The sequence below is a fragment of the Polistes dominula genome, unplaced genomic scaffold, assembly GCF_049000335.1.
Source record: "Polistes dominula isolate Pdom_NZ unplaced genomic scaffold, Pdom_raw_medaka contig_17, whole genome shotgun sequence".
NCBI classification, from domain to species: Eukaryota; Metazoa; Arthropoda; class Insecta; order Hymenoptera; family Vespidae; genus Polistes; species Polistes dominula.
Window position 1 is genome coordinate 1,811,432 of NW_028301049.1, and position 15,268 is coordinate 1,826,699.

A 15,268-nucleotide genomic window follows, 5' to 3' on the forward strand; every position below is an offset into this window, starting at 1 on the left:
ATATTTAATAGGTAAACGACTACCAATAGAACACTACCCCTAATGGATAAATGAAAAATGAACTCGGTTTTCTTCAGCAAATTGAACCCCCTAAAAAAAATACAATAAAAAAATAAAATAGAAAAACCAAAAAGAAAGGAATACAAAAATATAATAAATTATAATTATAATTATGTTTAACGTATCGTAGAAAAAAAACCCCGTGGAAAAGGATCGTTTTGCGTGTAGGGTGGAAGGGAGGTAGTTGGGAGGAGGAGAGGAGGTCATCGTCCGCGGAAACGGAAAGGCACCTCTTGCAAAAGTGCTCTCGTATCGAGGAAGCCTGGCGAAAGGGGTGGGGTCAGGCTCAGTGAACTCTCTGCTTTGAGTCATTTCGAGCCTCCCTCTTCTTCTTCTTCTTCTTCTTTTACTTTTATCCCGTTCTCTCTTTCTCTCTCTCTCTCTCTCTCTCTCTCTCTCTCTTTCTTTCTTTTTCTTACTCTTTTCCTCTTTCTTTCACCGCTTCGACACGCGGCATGCAAATTATTCGCTCGCACGAGACCCCTTCCCATCTTCACCCCCCACCCCAACTACATTTCTTTATTCTTCAACTGCACATACAAATACACACACACATACACACATTTATAATTGTCTACGATGACGACAACGACGTTCCACTTGACGATATGATTCATATAATACATTTCCATGAGATAGAACCTTCTAACGTCTGACGATGACGATGAAACGATGACGATTTACTGTGACGATGAACTTTCTTTCATCGAAAAGTTATCAGGTCACATTCTTCGATCATACTTTTTCAGTTTATATTCTACGATTTATTGATTAATTTATCATATTGTCAATTGTCAATCGTAGGAAAGTATTAATAATTAAATAATAATTACTTGTTTTAAATAATATTTTAGACATTTCACATATAAGGGTTTTATAAATAATGATTATAACAATATCGGTCAACTGTGTAGGTTTATGTGTATATGTATGTTAACCATTAATGGGGTAAAAGTTTCTGAGAGTTTAGAAATGAAAAGAAATCTAACATAAGCATAGTAAAATACATAATATACATATATATATATATATATATATATATATATATATATATATATATATATATATACATGCATTTATTTAATTATATTCCGTGTCAGACTGCAATTAAATTCTAACGCTTCCGTAATTTTTCCCTTAAATGCTTAATACTTTCTACAACACCATTCTCTTTTCTTCCCTCACCCTTCTAACCTTAAGAATAACATATAAAATAAAGAAACGAGCGTTTCACCATAAACGAATTATAACGAAATTGAAAATGATGATTAATACGTTTCAAAAAATGATTATACAAACAACATCAGATAACAACGACTAGAAAAGAAAAAACATTAAAAAGAAAAATGATTTATTAAAATCTGGAAATAAACCTGGAATGTATAGAACAAGTTGTTTTGTTGGGATGACTGTCGATCTCACGTATGAGACTCTGGGAAAGCTTTTGATGGTTGGTTGAAAGAGAGAGAGAGAGAGAGAGAGAGAGGATGATAATCGTTCAGGTTCGCTTGCATCTTCTCACCCTTCCTGCTCGAGTTCAAGGACACTTCAGTGGATCTCGATCGAGAGGAGACAAAAGAGCAAGCAAGCAAGCAAGCAAGCAAGCAAGTAAAGAAAAGAAAGAAAGCAAGTAACCAAGCGAGCTTCATGACGAGAAGGAGGAGGAGGACTTAGGGGTAGGGAGGGAAGAGAGGAGAGGTAGGTATCCGTGCAAGGAGTAAGAGAGTCGTAAGGATGTGTAAGGGCAGCCGGGAGCGTTACACCTAGGTAGGGCATTGCACCGGTGCGACGTGCCGTGGAAGTCTTTGCCCGCTTGCAAAGACTGCAAACTCTGCCGAGCTGCATTCGCGTAGCCGCCGCGTGCAGTGACCCGCCCTACCGTTAGGACGGCCCCGAGGATTCCTCCTCCTCCTCCTCCTCTTCTTCTTCTTCTTCTTCCTCCTCCTCTTCCTTCTTCAATTTCTTCTTCTTCTTCTTCTTTACTCTTCTTCTTCACCACCCATTCTCTTTCTTTACTATACTCCTTTAATTCTCTCACCACCACTACCACCACCACCACCACCCTTATTCCCTATTTCCAGAACATACTCAACGGAAAATCTCAATGTCCTTATTATAGGTTACTCTCAAACAGAATTAAATAGAAAATTCATGTGAATCCAAGAAAAGTTTTATTCTAATTAAAATTATTATCAATTATTGATCATGATATCCTTTCTAACCAAACCCACGAAAGGATTATTGCAGATAGTTTGAAATTGGGAACGAATGAATCTGAAAAAGTTCAAAGAAAGTGTTGGATCGATTAAACAACAGTGATCAATTTTCAATGATCAACAACCACCCACCAGCACCATCATCACCACCACCCAATTCATCCTCGTCCCTGTTTCGAGGTGTTCGGGATGGGACATTCTGTTGTTCGCAGGTGCTGAGAGAGGAAGAAAGGTTTTGAAAGGAGGAGTAGAAAGAGGAGGAGGAGGAGGAGGAGGAGGAGGAGGAGGAGGAGGAGGTCAACGACCGTTTGTCGAGCTGGTAGGGGTCGGCGCACTCCCAAGATCGGCGCGTGTGCACGTGCGTGCACGTCAGTGCTGCAAACGCGCAGCGGTGCACTCGCTGCCTTGCTTGCTTGCTGCTGCTGTTGCTGCACTCCCACGTCGCTATGCAGTCCCGTAACATTCGCGGAAGCCGCCTGTTCTCTCTATTCCCCCCTTCCCCAACCTCCACCACCATCACCACCACAACCAACCACCTCCTATACCCTCCCCCCTTCCTTTCCTCTTTTTCTCATTTTCCTCTTCTGTCCTGTTCTCTTCTTCTTTCAACCTAAGCTGACGACTACGACGACGTAGAACTTGCCTCGAAACCCATTCGTGGACCGATTTTGACTTAGCAACCACACACTCGCTACCTACCACCCGTGACCGACCTTCCTCACGCGGCTAACCAACTTCACCGTTTCTATCATTTTTCTTTTTTCTTCTTCCCCACTTCTATATCCAACCGATAAACCTCAATGTGTCCTATCTTCATTCCTTCATTACCATTTTTTCTTTTTTTGCTATCTGCGTTTCTTTCTTCTTTTTTTTTTTTTGTTTTTGTTTTAATTCTACCCCTAATTATGTAAGTAGTCTAAGTGAAAATTTAAATAGAACAAAATAATGAGTTTATCAGTTAGTTCACACGAAATTATTTTAAATTATATTACTTCAATGTCTCTTTAGGATTAAAGGGGTCTAAAGAGGCTGTGAAGTTTATTTTTATTTTTTTATTTTCCCGAGGGTAGTAGGTTGTTAGCCTCACCCTCGAACCCTCCTCCTTCTTCTGGGCTTGGGACCAGCTAGCTATTATCTAGGTAACTAGATACTAACTAGGCGGAGTTAAATTCAATTTAATTGTCAAAATATTATTAACATATCCTATTTAATATATGTCAATCGTATTCTTACCAAATCCTAAGGATTATATTGAAAAAAATATTCTTTGAAATATCATATAAATTAGTCTCACACATAATTTTAATCCTCATCTTCATTGGAATTTCAAAATTCTGATATATTTTTTGGAATCTTTAATTTATTTTCCTCGTTTAGTTTTTAATTAAAATCCGTGTATTTTGTCAATGTCATTTTTGTCAATTTTCGAATTTAATCGTCAGTAGTAATCAACAAATGGAATCTAACTCTAAAAAAAGACCGATTACGTAAATGATTAATCATTCATGTGAGGCCTGGTTCTCTCTCTCTCTCTCTCTCTCTCTCTCTCTTTCCTTACTCTTTTTTTTTATCTTTCTCATTTAATCGTCTGTGGGTCAACGCACGCAAGACGTCTCGTCTTGTTCAGACAACGTCCATTGTCTCCTTTGCTCGAGTGCTCAAGGACTGCACGTTCCCTTCTTTCAAAGTTTCTTCTTCTTCTTCTTCTTCTTCTTCTTCTTCTTCTTCTTCTTCTTCTTCTTCTTCTTCTTCTTCTTCTTCTTCTTCTTCTCGCGGTTCTTAGGATCGATGACCGTGACTTAACAATCTTTTACTTCTAACTTCCTAGTTTCCCCACCATCCATGCCATCTCCCACCCATCATTCTTCCGCCCTTTATATCCATTACATTTTTGTTTGTTATCTAACTGAAACATAAGATAAATTTTATAATTAAAAATGAAATAAATTAATTTGTTTTGATTCAGTTTTATTAAAAAAAAAAAAAAAAAAAAACATTCACGCGTATTTTACTTGTTTTTTTTTTTAGCAAAAACCTAACCCATTTTTTATTAGTATTTTAATTAAACAAATTAAACAAAGACAAATATTACAATTGAAGTATCCTTAATTTTGCATTAGAGTAATTTTGGATTCTTTTTATTTTTTTTTTTTCAAAGACAATATACAAAGGTTTCCCTTTTTGTGGTTATTTTTTCGTAGGTTCCCTGTTATCCGAGCTAACATAAGATTTAAAAAGAATCCGTGTTCGACCTTGCGATTCGGCGAAGAGTAAGGTCGTCTTTCAACGAAGGAGACGAGCGTACTTCCGCCACCTCTTCGAGGCCATCCAGCTGAGTCCCCTCTCACCTCCTTTTCCTCCTACTCCTCCACTATCACCCCATTTGTACTCTTCTCGAATCTTCTTTTTAACGATTCATCTTTCCAAACGTTTCCCCATACTCAAATTCTCTTTTAGGTTCACACATTTTCTAAAAACAACCCTTTTCTTTTTTAAACTGACAATATATCATTTAAATTGCATAGATTATTATATTACTAAATGGTATAGGGATTAGTATAGGTTGAAGTGCTATCTGTAATTTTAATTTTTACATATTATTATTCATATTATTAATTATTAATAACAATTGCATATATTACTATATTACTATGTTATAGGGGTTAGTATAGAATAGGAGTACACACCACACACACTACTTGTAGTTTAAATTTCTACATATTAATACATTAATATAACTATTAATTATTTATAACAATTGCATATATTACCATATTACTATATATTCATTATTTGATCAATTATTTAAAACTATATATATAAAATACTAAAGAAGAGAGTTCACAAAAATACCGGTTCGACATAACCTAACACAATCGTTTTTCAACTCTTCTCCACCTTTTAATTTTTTATTATTATTATTATTATTATTATTATTATTATTATTATTATTATTATTATTATTCTTAATCATGATGGAAAAAAAAGTGGTTTTGCCGCTGATCTTTGGTTAAGAAAAAGACACTGTACATGTATGATGTACGTACTCGTCATAGTTGTTTGTAAATGTGTGTAATTCGAAGTACTCGCTATAAACGACTTGCACCTCAAGAAAAGTAGCATTGCGAAACAGGACAACTCGGGGCCGCGGCTAGTAGCACACACACACACACACATACACACACACGCGCCCATACATACATACATACATACACATATACAAACCGTAGTATTTTCTTTCTTTATTTATTTATTTCTCTTTCTTTCTTTCTTTCTTTACTTCCATCTCACTCGTTCTTTCATTGCTCTCGTTCTCCTTCATCTTGTGTTCTTCGTCCCACGAAAGATCTATTTCTTCTCTCCTCTCTTCTTCTTTTTCTTCTTCTTCTTCTTCTTCTTCTTCTACTTCTACTTCGGCCTTTTACCATCCTCGTTCAATTCAGGGTCGTTCGAACACGATCAAGTTCAACGCCAACGACTATTACACTTACACAGATACATACATATACTTATTTACATATATATATGTATATGTGCTAGATATTATATATTTTCTGCTAACTTCTTCTTTTCTCTTTTCTTTTTTTCTCTTCTTTTAACAGATTTACCCTTGTCCTTGTTTTTTAATCATTATCCTTCAACCCACGTTCGAGTTTACATTTTTATCATACTCGACCCTATATGTTCTTATACTAAATATAAAATATATATATATATGTATGATATTATAATCAATTTTTATTTGTTACCTTTTTATATTTTCTTTTTATTAATCATTTTTATTAGAATTCTTTTTTTATTTCATACACCACACTGTACTGTGTTCATTTTTATTATACGTCCTTGTCTTCTTCTTCTTCTTCTTTTTTTTTCTACCTCGTACCCTTCTATGTTCAAGTTAACAATCTTTCTTTTTTTTTTTTTAAATCCAAAAATCAATCTAATAATTATTCTAATTAGTATAATAATTATTGAAACATTGATAATATATTTTGTTCAAATATTGCAATTAGAAATTCTAAAAATTTGCATCTACCTCTAATGTAAAAACAATAGGAAAAAAAAATACTCTTCCCTTTCCGTTATAAAAAAAAAAAAAGAAAAAAATTGAAATTCTAAGTAATAGTAATAGTAATAGTAGTAGTAGTAGTAGTAGTAGTAGTAGTAGTAGTAGTAATAGTAGCTCCCAGAGTGATTTACGCGCCATGGAAAATCATTCACGCGTGCCGAATATGAAAAACGTTGTTGAAAAGAACTTGAGAAATGGTCTTATGGTTAGAAAGAAGAAGAAAAAAAAGAAGAAATAGAAAGAGAACGGTTTTACAGGTCGTCACAATGTTGTACACAACAAGTATGTTCATCGAGGGCAAAACTAGTGTACCTAGTAGCAGCAAAGTTGGAAGGAGAAAACAGAAACGTGATGATGATGGTGATGGTAGTGGAAGATATCAGGTAGAAGGGTGAGAGGGAGTGAGGAGGAAACTGGCGCCAGAAAAGAGAGAGAGAAATTACTTTTTCCATTTTTCTTTTCTTAGAAATTGCAACTAACAAAACTATTTTTCCATAGCAAGTTTCCCTGAAACATCTTTCTACGCGTTCTCATATCGTTTTGTTTTCATTTTTTTTTATTTTTTTATCATCAATTTTTATATAATATTATTTATTATAATATATAAATATAATGTTTTTAATTTAAATATTAATTTTAAAACAAACAAAAAAAAATATATTCTTTAAAAATATATTATTCGAATAAACAAATCTTATAGTTAAACACTCAAATTTATTTTATTTTTTTTTTATATATATATAATTTTAATATAATTATAAAAAAATAAATATTAGAAAAGGTATAGGAAAGTTATATATATATATAAAATAATATAATATATAAATTATATTATATACTATATATTAGAAAGATATATAGAATTATTATATAATATAATAAATATATATATAATATTATATAATATATAATTTAATATTTTTAATTTAAATATTAATTTATAAAATAAAATTAATATATTATATATTATATATTATATATTAATTATTAATACATATATACTATAAAAATATTAGACAAGTATATACTATCGAATGATTCTGTATTAGAAATGGGTACAATTTAAATTTAAAGTAACTTCAGAACTACATAGGGTCATCGATTGTGGACCACCAATGGTTCCACCTATTAAAAAAAAAAAGAAGAAGAAGAAAAAGAGTAGGAGGAAGGAAATGTAGTGGTGGGCGTTTTCTAAACGAATGCAGCTGCTGCTGCTGTTGTTGCTCCTTGTTGTTATCCTCTTGGTGGTAGTCGTCATCATCATCATCATCATCATCATCATCATCATCATCAAACTGGCCGGTTACTGTGCACTTACTCAAATGCATAGACTATATGCATGTACACTGCATGCACACTGCATGCATGCATGGCATGCATACTTGCAAGCCAACGTAACTTTATTTTTTTTCTTTTCTTTCTTTTTGGTGCCCAATTCACGTAACATACTACTCACACACATATCCATCATATACTTTTAAGTACTTACAAACACATATACATAGATCTTATCTCGTTTATATACGACGAAAGAAAAACTACAAGTCATGTATCTGTGTCAACGGTGTCGTCTACACAACACCGTTTTTTTTCCGGTGCTGTTGGTTAAGGTGGGAGAAAGAAAAAGAAAAAGAAAAAGAAAAAAGAAAATCTTCTGAAAGTTTCATAGGTCTCTTAACCAAACCAAATATATACCTGTTTACATAATATACTCTTGATACCAATCGTTCCGAAATCGAGAGCATTTTATTTTGATTCCTCAAGTGAAATCGATCGAATGTTTCTCTTCTTATCTATTGACATGATTTTTATAGAAGTATATTTATTCGATTTTATGGAAGAATTTTTTTTTCAAGAATTTTATCAGGTTTCATAATACTGAATATAAATATATATATATATATATATATATAATATAAATCGTCATTTGATGATCGAGTATGATCATGATGATGATAGTGATAATGATAATGATGATGATGATGATGATGATGATGATGATGATGATGATGATGATGATGATGATGCAGGTTCAGTGACATCACGCACGCATGTGCGTGACGCGGTGTGCGCACCGTTATACCCATAGCCTGCCCCATAGCACCTACTGCGGAAGTAGAACCCATATAAGTGTCGTTGTGAGTACAAATGCACGCGCGAACGCAAACGATTAGATACACTGATATAGAATCTTATAGAAAAAAAAAAATAATTATTATTTTCTTATAATTAAAAAAAAAAAAAATAATAATAATCTTTTTCAATTCTCCATTTCAATTCCCCAAAAACAAAACAAAAACAAAAGGTCCAAATAGATTCAAATAAAATTTGCGTTAGAACTGTTGATAGAGTTGTCCTTTTTTTTTTGAGTTGGTAATTCTGACAGATAGGAACGTGTCATTGCCAAATTATCAGCTGATATAAGTGGAATTTAAAATCAATTAAAGGAGGGACTGTTTGAGTTAAAGGTAAAATGAAAGATCGATGGGTGGTGATTGGTGATGGTGATGGTGGTTGTTCAGTGCCAAGGACGGAAGACATGAAACAATGAAACAACGTTCCTTTCCTGGGAAGCCCAACGGATTCTTATAATAATTAAAGTACGTGCTACCATTACTGATTTTCATCGTCTCACATCAATTATCCTTGGATCTGAGGTGAACCGTAAGGATGATGATAAACGTATTCAACATTGAACATTATTTCTCTCTCTTTCTCTCTTTCTGTAAGAAGAAGAAGAAGAAGAAAAAGAAAAAACTTATACAAAATGAATAATTCCGTTGAAAATTATTTCTATAAGCAAGGATATAACTGTTATATAACTGAAGCTTCTTCAATGTCTCTTTCGAAACTTTCGACCCATCATTAAACATCGTAAAAAAAAAAAAAAAAAAAAAAAAAAAATAGAAAAAGAAACAAAACGAATCAACAAATCGAGACTATTTCTAACCAACCATATTTTACAAAAATTATTATTATTATTATTATTAAATTAAACATAAATTACTTAATCTAGTTCCTACAAATTTCTACGAAACTTTTTTGTGTGAACATAACTTAAAGTTTATTTATACGATAACGTCATATTTTGACTCACATGAGTCACATTAATGCTTAACTGGTATTTTAATATATTTTAATTATAATATAATAATTGTAAGACAATAATGACGAATAAAAATTGTAATTAACTTTTGATAAAATAATTTGAAAAGAAAACGGAAGTGATTTAAATATTATAGCACGTTCGAATTGAATTAAATAATCATAGAAGTGAATAGTAAATTCGATGGTTATATACGATTAAAAATAAATGTCACGCTATGAGTGGGATCGGCTTAGGAGAATATCCATTTAGCATACATATAAACCATAGGCTTATCGTTCTACAGGTTGTCAGCCGATTTCAAGGAAAGACGGGTTCGACCTCCAGCGTTGAACACACATTATGCTCGAGGTTCTTTACGAGACTTCAAAAAAATAAAAAAATAAAAAAAGAGAAAAATGTGAACAGTAGTATATAGAAATAATACAAAATTTAACACAATTTTTTATTAAATTATATCTACTTGTTTTTTTTTTTTGTTTATTGTATCTAAAGACAATTGTGTAAAGTTTCTTATTTGTTTTAATTTGCAATACCAACGATAAAATCAATGAATATAAAAAATAAACAACGGAAGTTTACAATTTTCTATTAATAATAATAAAAAAATATAACTAAATTATTATATTAATAATATTATATTAATATATTAATTAATTATATTATATATATATTAATATATTTTATTAATTATTAATTACTTATATTATATATATTAATATATTTTATTAATTATTAATTAATTATGTTATATATATATATATATAATTAAATAATAACGAAATTATAAATTATACCATTTAACAATCATTAGCAAAAAAAAAACAAATGATACAAATAAAAATGAAAGTATAATTTTGATTATTTCATAAAATGGTGGGGGTAAAAAAGAATAAAAAAATATATATATATTTATGGAAATTGCAAGTAAAAATGAAACGTAAAAGTTTATAGCTCAGCCGGCCGGCCAGCCGGTTTAGGAAGAGTTTTGTGGTAGGGGGAAAAAGAAGTGAAGGGGAATCTCGAAGGATAAAAGGGTTTGCCTAGGCCAATGTGGTAGGGAAGAAGAAGGGTTCATATCTCGTTTGAAAGAGCTGTCTCGCTTTCAAAACTATTAGACACAACACATCACACACACACACACACACCTATTACTGTCTATTGAGAGAACGTTACGAGGATTTGGTTCTTCTTCTTATTTTTCTTTTTTTTTTTTCTCTTTTGAAATATCGAGTTTCCTTTTTGTGTCGCTTTCCACGACCTCAGATCGGAGAGAGGAGGAGATCCTTCCGATCCGACGGAAATAACTTCCGGTGTTGAAACAAGATAGATTTTATTTGTTCATTATCATCGTCACGTTTAAATTATCAAATTTCAGTCGTGTAAGCGGATAAAAAAAAAAAAAGGATGATGAAAAAATAAAAATGGACACTTAAAAAGTTCACGAGGACATCGTCCGTATCGCGCAATCCGACGAAGAACGTTCGGTATTTTTTTTATTTTTTTTTTTTTTTTTTTTATATTCCAGTGCGAAAACGCGTCTAGGAATGTGTGGTGGTACTCTTGCTGCCTGGTTCGATGAACTCCCGATGCGTGTTACGCGTGTCATCAGTTTTATTATCGTTCGCAAAAAAAAAATCATCCTCTTTTTTTTTCGAAGGATAAGAAAAGACAGTTTACAAAAAAAAAATTAATTAACGAGAACAATAATTGATAAGTAATAAAACAAAAACAAAAATTACGCCGTAAAAAACAAAATTTCAAATTTTAGAAGAGATAACGAAATACGTCTGGTAGGTAATAGTAATAATAGTAGTAGTGTAGTAGTAGTAGTAGTAGTGGTAAACCTTTTAGGTTTAGAGTAGGGGAAAAAGGGGAAGGTTAGGAGCGAGAGTAATGGCAGAGGGGGTTGTGGGAGGGTGAAGAGGACGAGCCCTTGAGGGATTGAAAAGAAAAGATATAAGGAAAAAAGAAGGATGAGGGATAGTTGGACGAATACGAAAGAAGGAGGATCCTGTAAAAAAAAAGGAAAAAAAGGAAATAAAAAAAGAAGGAAGGAACGAGAGAGAGAGAAAGAGAGAGAGAGAGAGACGGAAAGCGACGGCGCGACGGTCGAAGTCTTGCGTTGGCATGAGCGAGAGGGCAGGATGGCCTTGGCCGCCGCTGCGGGGTAATTCAGTCAAGGTTTCGGCCGATGAACTTCCTCCCGATGGAGGGTGGGAGGAGAGGAAGAAGAGAAGAAGGAGAAGCCTGCGCTGCCGGCCGCTCGACGTCTCGGCAACTTAGCAGCTGGTGGTGGGGAGGAAGGGGCCGGCTCCGTCCAATGAGCTAACAGCGCGGCCCAACTGGCTTAACTCTGATTGGTTAGGTTCGGGGCCCAAGCTCGCGCGAGCGCACTATACATTCGTTCGTAGCTTGTCAGTGACCTCCAGCATTGAAAATACGATGAACTCTCTCGTTGGCCGTTCCTTTTCTCTCTCTCTCTCTCTTTCATTCTACGTCTACCATTTGCGTGTGTGTGTTTCTTTTCCACCACTACCATTACTTACTACCTCTACCACCACTACCATAGTTACAGCCCACTACTCGACTACTACTACTTCTATGACTACTACACTAACGTGACGTTACACTAGGTGTGTTGTTTGATAGTATTAGTAATAGTAGTAGTGTAGTAGCAGCAGCAGTCAGGGCGTAGACATTGTAGATGCTCTCCTCGGGCTGGCACGCAGGCACAACCGAGCACATCAATCCCTCCCCACCAATCGGGTACAACACAAACACAGATAAAACAGAGACAGACACAGACAGTAAGAGACTCTCGAATATATAGCGAGAAAGAGAATAAGAGAGAAAGAGAAAGAGAAGCAAGCAGACGGGCGTAGATCGTCGTCGTACGACGTAAACGACACACGACTACGACGAAAGCTTCTCTCTCTCGTCGAGTAGTAGTAGCAGGCAGCAAGCAAGCAAGTTAGGGCTGTGTGCTGTGCAGGTATCCCAGCACACTCGGCAGCGCAGCGCCCGAACTCGAGTCAGAGCAACGCGAACCTCCCTCGAGCGAAGACTTACTTTCACTCTCTCTTCTGCTCTCCGTCGTCTCTTACTAACAACGACTACGGGATACTTTACTTTGCCGCCGGTTTACGTCGTCGCTTGTGTCGTTTGTGTTGTCTACTATCAACAACCAACCGGGGTGCTCTTCTATTCTGTTCTGTTCTGTTATTTGTGCTTGCCAGGACAGCCCAAGTGATCCTCCCTACTTCTACTTTTAGTAGAAAAGCCTTTAAGGCTTATTGGAACCTAAACAGACTTTTAGAACAGTTTTCAGTTGCCTTTCGAACAGGCAACTACTACTCTCTACAAATGTTTCTTTAACTCTTTACGTCATCATGGGCTATCATCTCAGATTGAGACACGCGCTTTTATTCTTATCCGTCATAGTTATTTTACTTGTTTTCTTATCATCATTTTAATCGTGCTAAGTGTATCGTGACTAATATATATATATATATATATTGTCAAAAATACATATCATTAAAAAAAAAAAAAAATATAAGCGCATTTCTCAAAACACATAGTGACAGTGAAAAAAGACATACTTTGGTTTCTTTTTTTTTTTTTAAAGTGAAGCTGAATTATACTTATGAAGTTAATTGTTTATCAATGTGTTGAATGTGTCTTATTAGGTGACTAAGTGAACTCAATTGGTGAAGGATAGATAGATAAATTAAATAGATAGATACATAGACAGATAAATAAAGTAGAGTAATTGTTAGATATTTAATAGTTTTGTTATTCATATAAATTCGATAAAAATGATCATTACGGCGGACAGTAGTAGTATACAAGGATCATTAACACCATCACCGGAGTCACCGGTCTCCGGTTCCTTATCGAGAGCTTCGAGTGTCTCGAGAATGTCTTGCGTATCACAGGGATCGTCAAGTCCTTATCACGGGGCTCAATTGCCTCATCAAATTAATCCTAACATGCCTACTATGGATTCAACTGTATCCTCGGCTAAACCCGAACCTGAACTTAAAATAGGTACGATTATTATCATTATTATTATTATTATTATTGTATACCATATCAGATTCCTAACTTTTTATTGGTTTCAATGGGATAAAAAAACAAAAAACAAAAAATAAAATAAACCTAGAATCGTAGCAAAACAGTTAGCAGAAATGCAACAGCAGGTGTTTAATTTGTTTAATTCGAAACGCATGAAACTAAAACATTATTGCTATCATCCGTACCACTACTACTACACACACTGACATGAGTGATAGCGCACAGTGAAAGCGGAAAGTTGTAACGCGCCGATGCTGTAACTATACTCGCTTGCAAGAGAGAGGAGAAAGTGTTCTTCTTTCTATCCCAACCTTTCTCCACCGAGAGTCTTGCGCGCCTGTTCTCTCTCTCTCTCTCTCACTCACTCACATCACTCTGTTTCGTATCATGCATTCAATCAAACACGTGTGTGAGAAATCTAATGAAAAAAAAAACCTACAAATTCCTAACAATATTTATAAATTCTAATCTAATAAAATATTTGATTTATTTGATTACAGAATTCGATGGAACTACAGTACTATGTCGAGTTTGTGGTGACAAGGCGTCAGGGTTTCATTATGGAGTTCATTCCTGCGAAGGATGCAAAGTAAGTTTTTATTATATTTAATTTATTTAAACAATTTTTTATTTTTATTTTTATTTTACGGATTCTTAAAATTGCGAATTAACATCAACGTCAACTTAAACGATAACGATGAACCATTCGATTATATTAATAATAATAATTGATTTCATTTGAATTCATTTTCATAATTTTGACGATACATTCAACGTAATGTGATAGCAATGGAATTTGAACTTTCCTACGTCTCGTATTATATTAGTCTTGCTGAAATAATTATTATAAAGAATTGGGAAGGGGAAAAGGAGGAGGGTTGGAGTTGGAAACAAAAAAAAAAAAAGAAAAAAACTAATACTAATCGCTGACCGTGCTGCTGAGGACACCGAAAGTTTTAGGTATTCGAAACGCTAATAAAAAAAAAAAGAAAAAAAGAATCAAAAGTCCTTCGATGAAAAAAAGTATCGAATTCGTAGTCGGTGGCGCGAGGTACGCGAATAGTAGTAGTAGTAGTAGTAATGGCCAGGAAGCAGCATGAGCGCGATATGTGAACGAAGTGAAGCGTTCAAGGTCAACCCGAGAGAGGAGTTATCGACCGAGAATACTTGGCCTTGGACACACGGAAATCGATGAATATGTTTAACCATCATCATCATCTATACATCGAATTGTTAATCGTTTCCTATCCTTTTGTATTTTCTTTTCTTTTTCATTTCAAAACCACTAACCGTCGTCCCCTGTTCCCCTAATTTTTGCTGGACCATCCGGCATCTAGGAAAAAAGAAAAGAAAAGAAAAGAAAACCCCAAACCAATAGTGCATTGTCGATGCATTCGAGTTCACGTTTCACATGTCCGGTCATCTCAAAGGAACCCTCACAAACAAAATTCATAATAATAATAATAATAATAGTTATAATAATAGTAATAATACTCTCAGGTCAGATCAAATGTAGCGATTTAGAACCTAAATTCAACTAAGGGAATGGATACTAGGTGGAGAAGGTGGTGGTGGGGGGGGGTTATGTAAGAAGGAAATCGGAAGAAAGATGTGGCAAAATTTGGAAAGTTAGTGGTCGAGGATCTAGGTGAGGTTTTGTGAAAGGGGACAAGGATTTTTTTCGTTCACCTATTTTTATGCTACAACACATCTTCGAAGATTCTTTTTTTCTTTTTTTTT

The 15,268-nt window shown here is 34.2% G+C and overlaps 1 protein-coding gene across 4 annotated transcripts in view; it reads left to right on the forward strand.

Annotated features, from left to right (window-relative positions):
• Positions 1 to 15,268, forward strand: part of E75 (ecdysone-induced protein 75) — a 159,045-nt gene that overhangs the window by 126,280 nt on the left and 17,497 nt on the right. For 3 of the 4 annotated variants that reach the window (XM_015320222.2, XM_015320218.2, XM_015320219.2), the window contains exon 2: positions 14,029 to 14,117. In XM_015320222.2, the coding sequence (XP_015175708.1) occupies positions 14,029 to 14,117 (89 nt within the window). Of the gene's footprint in view, positions 1 to 13,254; positions 13,502 to 14,028; positions 14,118 to 15,268 lie in introns of those variants that run through there. The other variant, XM_015320220.2, reaches the window with a different exon arrangement.